This window comes from Oncorhynchus mykiss, chromosome 2, assembly GCF_013265735.2.
Source record: "Oncorhynchus mykiss isolate Arlee chromosome 2, USDA_OmykA_1.1, whole genome shotgun sequence".
NCBI lineage: Eukaryota > Metazoa > Chordata > Actinopteri > Salmoniformes > Salmonidae > Oncorhynchus > Oncorhynchus mykiss.
Window position 1 is genome coordinate 95,197,080 of NC_048566.1, and position 15,700 is coordinate 95,212,779.

The window sequence follows — 15,700 nt, forward strand, 5'->3', positions numbered from 1 at the left end:
ATCTGATTGGACAATACTTGACAGGTGAAAACAATATGGTGGTAGTAGCTCACCAGTTAGACTGGGGTTCACTTGGTGGTTTTCATTCAGATCATTGCAGATGAAGACCAGGAGATGTGGAGAGCGTAAACAGAATGAGGACCACCTATTTTCACCAACCAACTGTACAGCCGTTTGAGATCTCTGTGATTGGAAGGTAGAATTGAAGTGTGTTGTTTGTGTTTGCAGGTCAGCCAGTTTGCTGGAGTCGAGCATGCTCCTGAACATCCAGCAGCCTTTTCCCAAGCTAGAGAACACCATCCTGGTCCCCACATCCCCTGAATCGGTGAGTAACTGCAGCACACAACAGATGGCTCGCTTTCATTTGGTAATTGCTAAGGCAGTTTTTCCCAACCCTGGTCTTCCAGTACCCCCAACAGTGCACATTCTTACAAGCACACATGATAATCCTCAAACCCTCAATGAGTTAAATTAGGTGTGCTTGTCCAAGGCTACAACACTGTGTTGGGGGTACTGGAGGACCAGGGCTGGGGGTACTGGAGGACCAGGGCTGGGGCTACTGGAGGCCCAGGGCTGGGGCTACTGGAGGCCCAGGGCTGGGGCTACTGGAAGCCCAGGGCTGGGGCTACTGGAAGCCCAGGGCTGGGGCTACTGGAAGCCCAGGGCTGGGGCTACTGGAGGACCAGGGCTGGGGCTACTACTTGTTTTTCAACCACTCCACCAATTTATTTTTAACAAACAAACTATAGTTTTGGCAAGTTGCTTAGGACATCTACATTGTGCATGACACAAGTAATTTTTCCAACAATTTTTTACAGACAAGATTATTTCACTTTTATAATTCACTGTATCACAATTCCAGTGGGTCAGAAGTTTACATACACTAAGTTGACTGTGCCTTTAAACAGCTTGGAAAATTCCAGACAATGATGTCATGGCTTTAGAAGCTTCTGATTGACATCATTTGAGTCAATTTGAGGTGTACCTGTGGATGTATTTCAAGGCCTACCTCTTTGCTTGACATCATGGGAAAATCAAAAGATATCAGCCAAGACCTCAGAAAAAAATTTGTAGACCTCCACAAGTCTGGTTCATCCGTGGGAGCAATTTCCAAACGCCTGAAGGTACCACGTTCATCTGTACAAACAATAGTATGCAAGTATAAACACCATGGGACCACACAGCCATCATACTGCTCCGGAAGGAGACGCGTTCTGTCTCCTAGAGATGAACGTACTTTGGTGCGAAAAGTGCAAATCAATCCCAGAACAACAGCAAAGGACCTTGTGAAGATGCTGGAAGAAACGGGTACAAAGGATCTATATCCACAGTAAAACGAGCCCTATATCGACATAACCTGAAAGGCCTCTCAGCAAGGAAGAAGCCACTGTTCCAAAACCGCCAATTTTTTTAGAAATATCCTCTCGTCTGATGAAACAAAAATAGAACTGTTTGGCCATAATGACCATTGTTATGTTTGGAGGAAAAAGGGAGAGGCTTGCAAGCCGAAGAACACCATCCCAACCGTGAAGCACGGGGGTGGCAGCATCATGTTGTGGGGGTGCTTTGCTGCAGGAGGGACTGGTGCACTTCACAAAATAGATGGCATCATGAGGAAAGGACAATTATGTGTATATATTGAAGCAACATCTCAAGACATCAGTCAGGAAGTTTAAGCTTGGTCTTACAAATGGACAATGACCCCATCATACTTCCGAAGTTGCGGCAAAACGGCTTAAGGACAACAAAGTCAAGGTATTGGAGTGGCCATCACAGAGCCCTGACCTCAATCCTATAGAACATTTGTTGGCAGAACTGAAAAGTGTGTGTGTGAGCAAGGAGGCCTACAAACCTGACTCAGTTACACCAGCTCTGTCAGGAGGAATGGTCTAAAATTCACCCAACTTATTGTGGGAAGCTTGTGGAAGGTTACCCAAAATGTTTAACCCAAGTTAAACAATTTAAAGGCAATGCTACCAAATAGTAATTGAGTGTATGTAAACTCCTGACCCACTGAGAATGTGATGAAAGAAATAAAAGCTGAAATAAACCATTCTCTCTACTATTATTCTGACATTTCACATTCTTAAAATAAAGTGGTGATCCTAACTGACCTAAGACAGGGAATTATTACTCTGATTAAATGTCAGGAAGTGAAAAACTGAGTTTAAATGTATTTGTCTAAGGTGTATGTAAACTTCTGACTTCAAGGAGATTAATAGACATTTAATGAGGAGATTAATAGACCTTTTTTGATTATTAATAATGGAGCTGATTGTCCCTGGTGCCCCTCCTTAGAATGACCCGTGTCAGGACGACCTGAGCACGCTGGCCAATGTGGTGACGTCACTGGCCCACTTGAACAAGGCCCGGGAGATGAACGATGTCACCGACAGCAATGACCTGATGGGCGCGGAAGACACCCTTAGCAATGGAGACAGCTCCATGACGGATCTCCAAGGAGACGAACAGACTGCCTGTGACATCACCCGGTGAGGAGAGGTTTCATACAGAGTTTCTAGCCTGGGGGAGGGTATTTTCTTGAAAATCGCTGTTTGTAAAATGTTTTAACACGTGGGGTAGATCTTTTTAACTTAATATACATTTTCTGTTTTCACATAGACACTGGTACTGTGCTGGAAATAATGAATGTAAGGTTGAAAAGTGGTGGAATTGCCCTTTAACGTTCCTAGTTTGACTTGCCGGAGGGATGGGAGGGGGGGGGGGGGGGGGGGGGGGGCGCATGCTTAGTTAGGTTGTGCAAGACTCGCTGGGTTCAGATTTGCCATCAGGATAACCTGACTGTCAAGCTTGTGTTCTTAGGTACTGTGTTTCTTCTTCACTTGTTGAATCTCAGGTTTACAGAGGAACCACATACGGATCAGATCTGTTCTTTTAATCTATTCCTCTTTCCTTAATCCCTCTCTCCTCACCTCCTTCTCAAAATGTATTGAAGGAGGTCTGAGGGGAGCGAACGGTTGAGATGTAGCTGAGGAGATGATGGGGGGTTTTGGACCAATCAAGTTCCAGGAAAAGACTAGACAGTGGAGCCCCCTTAGGAATAATTAAGGGTCCTAAATCGTGAACTGACCTGTCCATTTTGACTCCCCCACCACCCCAGAGCATTTGACACTCTGGCCAAGGCCCTGAACCCTGGGGACGGCTCAGCAGGAGACTCTCTGGAAGCCACCATGCAGCTGATGTCAGGAGACCAGTCTGGCCCTGTGGTGGAGCTGGAGGGGCCTCTACTCTCAGACAGCCACGTCCCCTTCAAGGTGAGGGTCTGGGGCGTAACACCCAGGGTCCATCCCAAATGGCACCCTATTCCCTATATAGTGCACTACTTTTGACCAGAGTCCAATGGGTCTGGGTTGAAAGTAGTGCACTGTATAGGGAATAGGGTGAAATTTGGGACACCACACTACTCAGCGGGACAGGAGCTTACCATAACACCTGATTTGAAAGTTCATTCAAATCAAATCAACGTTTATTTGTCACGTGCGCCGAATACAACAGGTGTAGGTAGACCTTACAGTGAAATGCTGAATACAACAGGTGTAGGTAGACCTTAGAGTGAAATGCTTACTTACAGGCTCTAACCAATAGTGCCAAAAAGGTATTAGGTGAACAATAGGTAAGTAAAGAAATAAAACAACAGTAAAAAGACAGTGAAAAATAACAGTAGCGAGGCTATATACAGTAGAGGGGCTATATACAGTAGAGGGGCTATATACAGTAGAGGGGCTATATACAGTAGAGGGGCTATATACAGTAGAGGGGCTATATACAGTAGAGGGGCTATATACAGTAGAGAGGCTATATACAGTAGAGAGGCTATATACAGTAGAGAGGCTATATACAGTAGAGAGGCTATATACAGTAGAGAGGCTATATACAGACACCGGTTAGTCAGGCTGATTGAGGTAGTATGTACATGTAGGTATGGTTAAAGTGACTATGCATATATGATGAACAGAGAGTAGCAGTAGTGTAAAAAGAGGGGTTGGCGGGTGGTGGGACACAATGCAGATAGCCCGGTTAGCCAATGTGCGGGGGCACTGGTTGGTCGGCCCAATTGAGGTAGTATGTACATGAATGTATAGTTAAAGTGACTAAGCATACAAGATAAACAGAGAGTATCAGCTGCGTAAAAGAGGGGTTGGGGGGACTCACAATGCAAATAGTCCGGATAGCCATTTGATTACCTGTTCAGGAGTCTTATGGCTTTGGGGTAAAAACTGTTGAGAAGCCTTTTTGTCCTAGACTTGGCACTCCGATACCGCTTGCCATGCGGTAGTAGAGAGAACAGTCTGACTGGGGTGGCTGGGGTCTTTGACCATTTTTAGGGCCTTCCTCTGACACCGCCTGGTGTAGAGGTCCTGGATGGCAGGCAGCTTAGCACCAGTGATGTACTGGACCATACACACTACCCTCTGTAGTGCCTTGCGGTCGGAGGCCGAGCAGTTAAAGTTATCTTGAAGAAAGGTAGATCTAGTCTGTGTGTCTTTTTAAAAAGAGTCATTCAAGAATCATGAGGGACTAAACCAGGATTAATAAAGTGTACTTAATTAATCAATCAACTTTCAGACTTGTTTCTAATGTCTCTAACATTAGAGACAAGTCTGAAAGTTGATTGATTAATTAAGTACACTTTATTAATCCTGGTTTAGTCCCTCATGATTCTTGAATGACTCTTTTCTTTTCCATTCTTTCTCTCTCATGTCATGCAGTCTCTCTCTAATGTCTAGGCCCATTCTTTCTCTCTCATGTCATGCAGTCTCTCTCTCTATTGCTACCTCTTGTTTAACATGTTTAGAATGGTTGGAGTGATAGGCTGAGATGTTTAGAAACTGTTCAAGACTCCCATCTATTTATCTCTCTCTCTTTCTCTCTCTTTCTCTCTTTCTCTCTAGCTGATGATGCCGTTACCCATGCCGGAGTACCTTAATGTGAACTACATCTGTGAGTCAGCCTCACGGCTCCTCTTCCTGTCCATGCACTGGGCACGCTCCATACCTGCCTTCCAAGCCTTGGGGTGAGTACCTAGCTACATGCGTACCGCTGTGATTCTATTAGTCTACATTCATCTATCTAATGTAGTTGTAACCTTATATATCTGTTTATCACTAAGTCTTTTCCTGCCTACTGACCAAAGCCAGTGAACCAAAATGCAGATAAATTGTATAATGTGTTATCCTCCATGATTTAAAAAAAATAGTGTCCCCACTGGTTTTGTATCTGTTAAATTATCAAATACAATGCTAAATCATCAAGTAAAAATATACATCATATTATATATACTTAAGAAATAAGGCCCAAGGAGGTGTGATATATTGACCGATTATCACACACCTCAGAGGTGCCTAATTGCTATTATAAACCGGTTACAAATGTAATAACGGCAGTAAAACTAAACGTTTTGATATACCATGGCTTTCAGCCAATCAGAATTCAGGGCTCAAACCACCCCAGTTTTTTATACAAGTTTTACTGATAAATCCTGTTAATTTCTATCTCCCCAGTGGTCAGGATAATGACATTAACCTGATGAAGGCCTGTTGGAACGAGCTGTTTGCTCTGGGCCTGGCTCAATGCTCCAATGTCATGAATGTCTCCACTATCCTGGCTGCCATCATCAACCACCTTCAGACCAGCCTGCAAGATGGTACAGGAGGTGATGGTGAAAATCAATACAATTATTTAAAACTTCATTTTCTATGTATTTCTGTTGGCTGAGGATTTTATTATTGTTGAATAAAAGATTGATTACTTTTATTTTTATTTTTGAAGTGTCTACAAAGCAGCATGTATTATCATGTTTCATTGACTTGTCCCCCCCCCTACAGAGAAGCTGTCCCCAGAGAGAGTGAAGCTGGTGATGGAACACATCTGGAGAATGCAGGAGTTCTGTAACAGCATGGCCAAGCTATCCCCTGACGTTTACGAATACGCCTACCTGAAAGCCATCATCCTCTTCAGCCCTGGTGAGTAGGGGGAAGAGGGGAGAAGGGACGAAGAGAGGAGCTTTAGAGGTTAACTATGGGATGTTGTCATGAAAGAACGACGCGTGATGCAACTCACAGCTGCGAGGGAGAAAAAAAAGTGCAATCGTTGGCCACGTCCCAGAGCGTTTGCAAAGAAGAAAAAAAACAACCGCGCACAAAATCATCACACGACGCCCACCCGGCCCGGCCAAGTGTTTAACACGGCACTAACCGCATCCATAGGATACAGTGTGACTGCTTTGAAGATTGGTCTGGAACACGGCCATTGGTTTAAACATGCAGACAGTGACTCTTATGCAGCGACATGACGAATTGTTCTGTGGATAAAAAAAACAGTGTGTGTGTATCCCTGTGGCATATTAAGCTGCCCAGTCTCGCTGCCGGTGCGGTTCTGCTGTGCCATGGCTGCAGACAGTGACTCTGGTTGTGTATGTGGCCAGCTGGGAGGTGCTGGCTGCTTTTTAAGGGACCCGCTGAGACGACACGCTGACTGGCTAGATTTCTATCACACTTCGAGAAAGATGAGTCAAGATGACCATGACTGTTGGGCTGCTTCGTCTTACCCTGGTGTCTGATGGGAAAACAAAAGAGAAGGTGCCTCTGTACATTCACACCTTCTTAGTGTAGCTGGGTGCTGCCAGTCAGCAAGGAGGGAGAGTGGGAAGAGAAGAAAACAACAGGCGAGCCATTCTTTTTTTCAGTTCTGTAACTACCTCAAAGACCTAGTTGTCTTCAGTACTGGTTGTGGGATTGGAGTAGTTTCATTATGTAAATGATGAGGGGGAAAGTGCTGATGAAAGAGAAAATGAAGGATATGTGATGTGAAGGGGAATTAATTAATTGTCAGGGGGAAAAGTGCTGTAACTGGTTTAAAACGTTGCGTTGACATGGCGACTTGTTCTCTGTTACACATCACTTCTTAGTGTAGCTAGGTGCTGCCCTTTCAGACAACAGTGCCCAGATTCTCAGCAAATTATTTCAACAAAGTCAAGTAACTCAGGTCTCTCTGTGGGTTAACTATGTAAACAAAGTCAAGTAACTCAGGTCTCTCTCTGTGGGTTAACTATTTAAACAAAGTCAAGTAACTCAGGTCTCTCTGTGGGTTAACTATGCAAACAAAGTCAAGTAACTCAGGTCTCTCTGTGGGTTAACTATGTAAACAAAGTCAATTAACTCAGGTCTGGCCTCCCAGGTGGCGCAGTGGTTAAGGGCGCTGTACTGCAGCGCCAGCTGTGCCATCAGTCCCTGGGTTCGCGCCGAGGCTCTGTCGTAACCGGCCGCGACTGGGTCCGTGGGGCGACGCACAATTGGCCTAGCGTCGCCCGGGTTAGGGAGGGCTTGGTCGGTAGGGATGTCCTTGTCTCATCGCGCACCAGCGACTCCTGTGGCGGGCCGGGCGCAGTGCGCGCAAGGTTGCCAGGTGCACGGTGTAGCCTCCGACACATTGGTGCGGCTGGCTTCCGGGTTGGATGCGCGCTGTGTTAAGATGCAGTGCGGCTTGGTTGGGTTGTGTATCGGAGGACGCATGACTTCCAACCTTCGTCTCTCCCGAGCCTGTACGGGAGTTGTAGCGATGAGACAAGATAGTAGCCACTACAACAATTGGATACCACGAAATTGGGGAGAAAAAGGGGTAAAATAAAAAAATAAAAAATGTAACTCAGGTCTGTCTCTCTGTGGGTTAACTATTTAAACAAAGTGAAGTAACTCAGGTCTCTCTGTGGGTTAACTATTTAAACAGTCAAGTAACTCAGGTCTCTCTGTGGGTTAACTATTTAAACAGTCAAGTAACTCAGGTCTGTGGGTTAACTATTTAAACAGTCAAGTAACTCAGGTCTCTCTGTGGGTTAACTATTTAAACAGTCAAGTAACTCAGGTCTCCCTGTGGGTTAACTATTTAAACAGTCAAGTAACTCAGGTCTCTCTGTGGGTTAACTATTTAAACAGTCAAGTAACTCAGGTCTCCCTGTGGGTTAACTATTTAAACAGTCAAGTAACTCAGGTCTGTGGGTTAACTATTTAAACAGTCAAGTAACTCAGGTCTCTCTGTGGGTTAACTATTTAAACAGTCAAGTAACTCAGGTCTCTCTGTGGGTTAACTATTTAAACAGTCAAGTAACTCAGGTCTCTCTGTGGGTTAACTATTTAAACAGTCAAGTAACTCAGGTCTCTCTGTGGGTTAACTATTTAAACAGTCAAGTAACTCAGGTCTCTCTGTGGGTTAACTATTTAAACAGTCAAGTAACTCAGGTCTGTGGGTTAACTATTTAAACAGTCAAGTAACTCAGGTCTCCCTGTGGGTTAACTATTTAAACAGTCAAGTAACTCAGGTCTCTCTGTGGGTTAACTATTTAAACAGTCAAGTAACTCAGGTCTCCCTGTGGGTTAACTATTTAAACAGTCAAGTAACTCAGGTCTCCCTGTGGGTTAACTATTTAAACAGTCAAGTAACTCAGGTCTCTCTGTGGGTTAACTATTTAAACAGTCAAGTAACTCAGGTCTGTGGGTTAACTATTTAAACAGTCAAGTAACTCAGGTCTCCCTGTGGGTTAACTATTTAAACAGTCAAGTAACTCAGGTCTCTCTGTGGGTTAACTATTTAAACAGTCAAGTAACTCAGGTCTCTCTGTGGGTTAACTATTTAAACAGTCAAGTAACTCAGGTCTCTCTGTGGGTTAACTATTTAAACAGTCAAGTAACTCAGGTCTCTCTGTGGGTTAACTATTTAAACAGTCAAGTAACTCAGGTCTCTCTGTGGGTTAACTATTTAAACAGTCAAGTAACTCAGGTCTCCCTGTGGGTTAACTATTTAAACAGTCAAGTAACTCAGGTCTCCCTGTGGGTTAACTATTTAAACAGTCAAGTAACTCAGGTCTCCCTGTGGGTTAACTATTTAAACAGTCAAGTAACTCAGGTCTCTCTGTGGGTTAACTATTTAAACAGTCAAGTAACTCAGGTCTCCCTGTGGGTTAACTATTTAAACAGTCAAGTAACTCAGGTCTCTCTGTGGGTTAACTATTTAAACAGTCAAGTAACTCAGGTCTCTCTGGGTTAATTATTTAAACAGTCAAGTAACTCAGGTCTGTGGGTTAACTATTTAAACAGTCAAGTAACTCAGGTCTGTGGGTTAACTATTTAAACAGTCAAGTAACTCAGGTCTCCCTGTGGGTTAACTATTTAAACAGTCAAGTAACTCAGGTCTGTGGGTTAACTATTTAAACAGTCAAGTAACTCAGGTCTCCCTGTGGGTTAACTATTTAAACAGTCAAGTAACTCAGGTCTGTGGGTTAACTATTTAAACAGTCAAGTAACTCAGGTCTCTCTGTGGGTTAACTATTTAAACAGTCAAGTAACTCAGGTCTCCCTGTGGGTTAACTATTTAAACAGTCAAGTAACTCAGGTCTCTCTGTGGGTTAACTATTTAAACAGTCAAGTAACTCAGGTCTCCCTGTGGGTTAACTATTTAAACAGTCAAGTAACTCAGGTCTCTCTGTGGGTTAACTATTTAAACAGTCAAGTAACTCAGGTCTCCCTGTGGGTTAACTATTTAAACAGTCAAGTAACTCAGGTCTCTCTGTGGGTTAACTATTTAAACAGTCAAGTAACTCAGGTCTCCCTGTGGGTTAACTATTTAAACAGTCAAGTAACTCAGGTCTCCCTGTGGGTTAACTATTTAAACAGTCAAGTAACTCAGGTCTCCCTGTGGGTTAACTATTTAAACAGTCAAGTAACTCAGGTCTCTCTGTGGGTTAACTATTTAAACAGTCAAGTAACTCAGGTCTCCCTGTGGGTTAACTATTTAAACAGTCAAGTAACTCAGGTCTCTCTGTGGGTTAACTATTTAAACAGTCAAGTAACTCAGGTCTCCCTGTGGGTTAACTATTTAAACAGTCAAGTAACTCAGGTCTGTGGGTTAACTATTTAAACAGTCAAGTAACTCAGGTCTCCCTGTGGGTTAACTATTTAAACAGTCAAGTAACTCAGGTCTGTGGGTTAACTATTTAAACAGTCAAGTAACTCAGGTCTCCCTGTGGGTTAACTATTTAAACAGTCAAGTAACTCAGGTCTGTGGGTTAACTATTTAAACAGTCAAGTAACTCAGGTCTCTCTGTGGGTTAACTATTTAAACAGTCAAGTAACTCAGGTCTCCCTGTGGGTTAACTATTTAAACAGTCAAGTAACTCAGGTCTCTCTGTGGGTTAACTATTTAAACAGTCAAGTAACTCAGGTCTCTCTGTGGGTTAACTATTTAAACAGTCAAGTAACTCAGGTCTCCCTGTGGGTTAACTATTTAAACAGTCAAGTAACTCAGGTCTCTCTGTGGGTTAACTATTTAAACAGTCAAGTAACTCAGGTCTCCCTGTGGGTTAACTATTTAAACAAAGTGAAGTAACTCAGGTCTCTCTGTGGGTTAACTATTTAAACAGTCAAGTAACTCAGGTCTCTCTGTGGGTTAACTATTTAAACAGTCAAGTAACTCAGGTCTCCCTGTGGGTTAACTATTTAAACAGTCAAGTAACTCAGGTCTCCCTGTGGGTTAACTATTTAAACAGTCAAGTAACTCAGGTCTCTCTGTGGGTTAACTATTTAAACAGTCAAGTAACTCAGGTCTGTGGGTTAACTATTTAAACAGTCAAGTAACTCAGGTCTCTCTGTGGGTTAACTATTTAAACAGTCAAGTAACTCAGGTCTGTGGGTTAACTATTTAAACAGTCAAGTAACTCAGGTCTCCCTGTGGGTTAACTATTTAAACAGTCAAGTAACTCAGGTCTCCCTGTGGGTTAACTATTTAAACAGTCAAGTAACTCAGGTCTGTGGGTTAACTATTTAAACAGTCAAGTAACTCAGGTCTGTGGGTTAACTATTTAAACAGTCAAGTAACTCAGGTCTCCCTGTGGGTTAACTATTTAAACAGTCAAGTAACTCAGGTCTCCCTGTGGGTTAACTATTTAAACAGTCAAGTAACTCAGGTCTCCCTGTGGGTTAACTATTTAAACAGTCAAGTAACTCAGGTCTCCCTGTGGGTTAACTATTTAAACAGTCAAGTAACTCAGGTCTCTCTGTGGGTTAACTATTTAAACAGTCAAGTAACTCAGGTCTCCCTGTGGGTTAACTATTTAAACAAAGTGAAGTAACTCAGGTCTCTCTGTGGGTTAACTATTTAAACAGTCAAGTAACTCAGGTCTCTCTGTGGGTTAACTATTTAAACAGTCAAGTAACTCAGGTCTCCCTGTGGGTTAACTATTTAAACAGTCAAGTAACTCAGGTCTCCCTGTGGGTTAACTATTTAAACAGTCAAGTAACTCAGGTCTCTCTGTGGGTTAACTATTTAAACAGTCAAGTAACTCAGGTCTGTGGGTTAACTATTTAAACAGTCAAGTAACTCAGGTCTCTCTGTGGGTTAACTATTTAAACAGTCAAGTAACTCAGGTCTGTGGGTTAACTATTTAAACAGTCAAGTAACTCAGGTCTCCCTGTGGGTTAACTATTTAAACAGTCAAGTAACTCAGGTCTCCCTGTGGGTTAACTATTTAAACAGTCAAGTAACTCAGGTCTGTGGGTTAACTATTTAAACAGTCAAGTAACTCAGGTCTGTGGGTTAACTATTTAAACAGTCAAGTAACTCAGGTCTCCCTGTGGGTTAACTATTTAAACAGTCAAGTAACTCAGGTCTCCCTGTGGGTTAACTATTTAAACAGTCAAGTAACTCAGGTCTCCCTGTGGGTTAACTATTTAAACAGTCAAGTAACTCAGGTCTCTCTGTGGGTTAACTATTTAAACAGTCAAGTAACTCAGGTCTGTGGGTTAACTATTTAAACAGTCAAGTAACTCAGGTCTCTCTGTGGGTTAACTATTTAAACAGTCAAGTAACTCAGGTCTGTGGGTTAACTATTTAAACAGTCAAGTAACTCAGGTCTCCCTGTGGGTTAACTATTTAAACAGTCAAGTAACTCAGGTCTCCCTGTGGGTTAACTATTTAAACAGTCAAGTAACTCAGGTCTCCCTGTGGGTTAACTATTTAAACAGTCAAGTAACTCAGGTCTGTGGGTTAACTATTTAAACAGTCAAGTAACTCAGGTCTCTCTGTGGGTTAACTATTTAAACAGTCAAGTAACTCAGGTCTGTGGGTTAACTATTTAAACAGTCAAGTAACTCAGGTCTCCCTGTGGGTTAACTATTTAAACAGTCAAGTAACTCAGGTCTCCCTGTGGGTTAACTATTTAAACAGTCAAGTAACTCAGGTCTGTGGGTTAACTATTTAAACAGTCAAGTAACTCAGGTCTGTGGGTTAACTATTTAAACAGTCAAGTAACTCAGGTCTCTCTGTGGGTTAACTATTTAAACAGTCAAGTAACTCAGGTCTGTGGGTTAACTATTTAAACAGTCAAGTAACTCAGGTCTCCCTGTGGGTTAACTATTTAAACAGTCAAGTAACTCAGGTCTCCCTGTGGGTTAACTATTTAAACAGTCAAGTAACTCAGGTCTGTGGGTTAACTATTTAAACAGTCAAGTAACTCAGGTCTGTGGGTTAACTATTTAAACAGTCAAGTAACTCAGGTCTCCCTGTGGGTTAACTATTTAAACAGTCAAGTAACTCAGGTCTCTCTGTGGGTTAACTATTTAAACAGTCAAGTAACTCAGGTCTGTGGGTTAACTATTTAAACAGTGAAGTAACTCAGGTCTCCCTGTGGGTTAACTATTTAAACAAAGTGAAGTAACTCAGGTCTCTCTGTGGGTTAACTATTTAAACAGTCAAGTAACTCAGGTCTGTGGGTTAACTATTTAAACAGTCAAGTAACTCAGGTCTCTCTGTGGGTTAACTATTTGAACAGTCAAGTAACTCAGGTCTCCCTGTGGGTTAACTATTTAAACAGTCAAGTAACTCAGGTCTGTGGGTTAACTATTTAAACAGTCAAGTAACTCAGGTCTCTCTGTGGGTTAACTATTTAAACAGTCAAGTAACTCAGGTCTGTGGGTTAACTATTTAAACAGTCAAGTAACTCAGGTCTCTCTGTGGGTTAACTATTTAAACAGTCAAGTAACTCAGGTCTGTGGGTTAACTATTTAAACAGTCAAGTAACTCAGGTCTCCCTGTGGGTTAACTATTTAAACAGTCAAGTAACTCAGGTCTCCCTGTGGGTTAACTATTTAAACAGTCAAGTAACTCAGGTCTGTGGGTTAACTATTTAAACAGTCAAGTAACTCAGGTCTGTGGGTTAACTATTTAAACAGTCAAGTAACTCAGGTCTCCCTGTGGGTTAACTATTTAAACAGTCAAGTAACTCAGGTCTCCCTGTGGGTTAACTATTTAAACAGTCAAGTAACTCAGGTCTCCCTGTGGGTTAACTATTTAAACAGTCAAGTAACTCAGGTCTCCCTGTGGGTTAACTATTTAAACAGTCAAGTAACTCAGGTCTCTCTGTGGGTTAACTATTTAAACAGTCAAGTAACTCAGGTCTCCCTGTGGGTTAACTATTTAAACAAAGTGAAGTAACTCAGGTCTCTCTGTGGGTTAACTATTTAAACAGTCAAGTAACTCAGGTCTCTCTGTGGGTTAACTATTTAAACAGTCAAGTAACTCAGGTCTCCCTGTGGGTTAACTATTTAAACAGTCAAGTAACTCAGGTCTCCCTGTGGGTTAACTATTTAAACAGTCAAGTAACTCAGGTCTCTCTGTGGGTTAACTATTTAAACAGTCAAGTAACTCAGGTCTGTGGGTTAACTATTTAAACAGTCAAGTAACTCAGGTCTCTCTGTGGGTTAACTATTTAAACAGTCAAGTAACTCAGGTCTGTGGGTTAACTATTTAAACAGTCAAGTAACTCAGGTCTCCCTGTGGGTTAACTATTTAAACAGTCAAGTAACTCAGGTCTCCCTGTGGGTTAACTATTTAAACAGTCAAGTAACTCAGGTCTGTGGGTTAACTATTTAAACAGTCAAGTAACTCAGGTCTGTGGGTTAACTATTTAAACAGTCAAGTAACTCAGGTCTCCCTGTGGGTTAACTATTTAAACAGTCAAGTAACTCAGGTCTCCCTGTGGGTTAACTATTTAAACAGTCAAGTAACTCAGGTCTCTCTGTGGGTTAACTATTTAAACAGTCAAGTAACTCAGGTCTGTGGGTTAACTATTTAAACAGTCAAGTAACTCAGGTCTCTCTGTGGGTTAACTATTTAAACAGTCAAGTAACTCAGGTCTGTGGGTTAACTATTTAAACAGTCAAGTAACTCAGGTCTCCCTGTGGGTTAACTATTTAAACAGTCAAGTAACTCAGGTCTCCCTGTGGGTTAACTATTTAAACAGTCAAGTAACTCAGGTCTGTGGGTTAACTATTTAAACAGTCAAGTAACTCAGGTCTGTGGGTTAACTATTTAAACAGTCAAGTAACTCAGGTCTCTCTGTGGGTTAACTATTTAAACAGTCAAGTAACTCAGGTCTGTGGGTTAACTATTTAAACAGTCAAGTAACTCAGGTCTCCCTGTGGGTTAACTATTTAAACAGTCAAGTAACTCAGGTCTCCCTGTGGGTTAACTATTTAAACAGTCAAGTAACTCAGGTCTGTGGGTTAACTATTTAAACAGTCAAGTAACTCAGGTCTGTGGGTTAACTATTTAAACAGTCAAGTAACTCAGGTCTCTCTGTGGGTTAACTATTTAAACAGTCAAGTAACTCAGGTCTGTGGGTTAACTATTTAAACAGTCAAGTAACTCAGGTCTCCCTGTGGGTTAACTATTTAAACAGTCAAGTAACTCAGGTCTCCCTGTGGGTTAACTATTTAAACAGTCAAGTAACTCAGGTCTGTGGGTTAACTATTTAAACAGTCAAGTAACTCAGGTCTGTGGGTTAACTATTTAAACAGTCAAGTAACTCAGGTCTCCCTGTGGGTTAACTATTTAAACAGTCAAGTAACTCAGGTCTCTCTGTGGGTTAACTATTTAAACAGTCAAGTAACTCAGGTCTGTGGGTTAACTATTTAAACAGTGAAGTAACTCAGGTCTCCCTGTGGGTTAACTATTTAAACAAAGTGAAGTAACTCAGGTCTCTCTGTGGGTTAACTATTTAAACAGTCAAGTAACTCAGGTCTGTGGGTTAACTATTTAAACAGTCAAGTAACTCAGGTCTCTCTGTGGGTTAACTATTTGAACAGTCAAGTAACTCAGGTCTCCCTGTGGGTTAACTATTTAAACAGTCAAGTAACTCAGGTCTGTGGGTTAACTATTTAAACAGTCAAGTAACTCAGGTCTCTCTGTGGGTTAACTATTTAAACAGTCAAGTAACTCAGGTCTGTGGGTTAACTATTTAAACAGTCAAGTAACTCAGGTCTGTGGGTTAACTATGTACATAAAGGGAGAGTTGCGCCCTTTCCTTTTGTTGAATCTAATTGTTCTGTGTGTCTTTGCCAAGAAATGTTTGATATGAAAACGCCTACTGCAAAATATAATATACGACTATCCCCCCCCACACACACACACACACATTCTGAAATTACATTTTTGTCCCCCCCCCCCCCCCCGGTTTTATTATTGGTATGTGATACAAAATGAGGCGACAGTGTGCCGAGCGGTTGGGTAGGCTGTTTGGAGTTTATCCAACTGAATAAAAAAAATGAAATAATTATGTCCCCGTCCCCCCGAATTCTAAAAACAGCGGTTGCGCCCCGGACTGTCATGAAGGACAACTATAAAACTATAATAG

At 42.0% G+C, this 15,700-nt stretch overlaps 1 protein-coding gene and 1 non-coding gene across 9 annotated transcripts in view; both read left to right on the forward strand.

Annotated features, from left to right (window-relative positions):
* Nucleotides 1–15,700, forward strand: part of LOC110500385 (nuclear receptor subfamily 2 group C member 1-A) — a 29,775-nt gene that overhangs the window by 12,184 nt on the left and 1,891 nt on the right. For 7 of the 8 annotated variants that reach the window (XR_005039137.1, XM_021577771.2, XM_036959959.1 and 4 more), the window contains exons 7-12: nucleotides 229–325; nucleotides 2,299–2,492; nucleotides 3,122–3,275; nucleotides 4,914–5,035; nucleotides 5,523–5,680; nucleotides 5,847–5,984. Coding sequence is in view for 7 of the 8 variants with exons in the window: in XM_021577771.2 (XP_021433446.2) it covers nucleotides 229–325; nucleotides 2,299–2,492; nucleotides 3,122–3,275; nucleotides 4,914–5,035; nucleotides 5,523–5,680; nucleotides 5,847–5,984 (863 nt within the window). In the remaining variant the exon portion in view is untranslated. The remainder of the gene's footprint in view (nucleotides 1–228; nucleotides 326–2,298; nucleotides 2,493–3,121; nucleotides 3,276–4,913; nucleotides 5,036–5,522; nucleotides 5,681–5,846; nucleotides 5,985–15,700) is intronic. The other variant, XM_021577762.2, reaches the window with a different exon arrangement.
* LOC118944165 lies at nucleotides 6,358–6,489 on the forward strand. Its single transcript, XR_005039477.1, has one exon. It is a non-coding gene; the product is annotated as a small nucleolar RNA SNORA70 (small nucleolar RNA).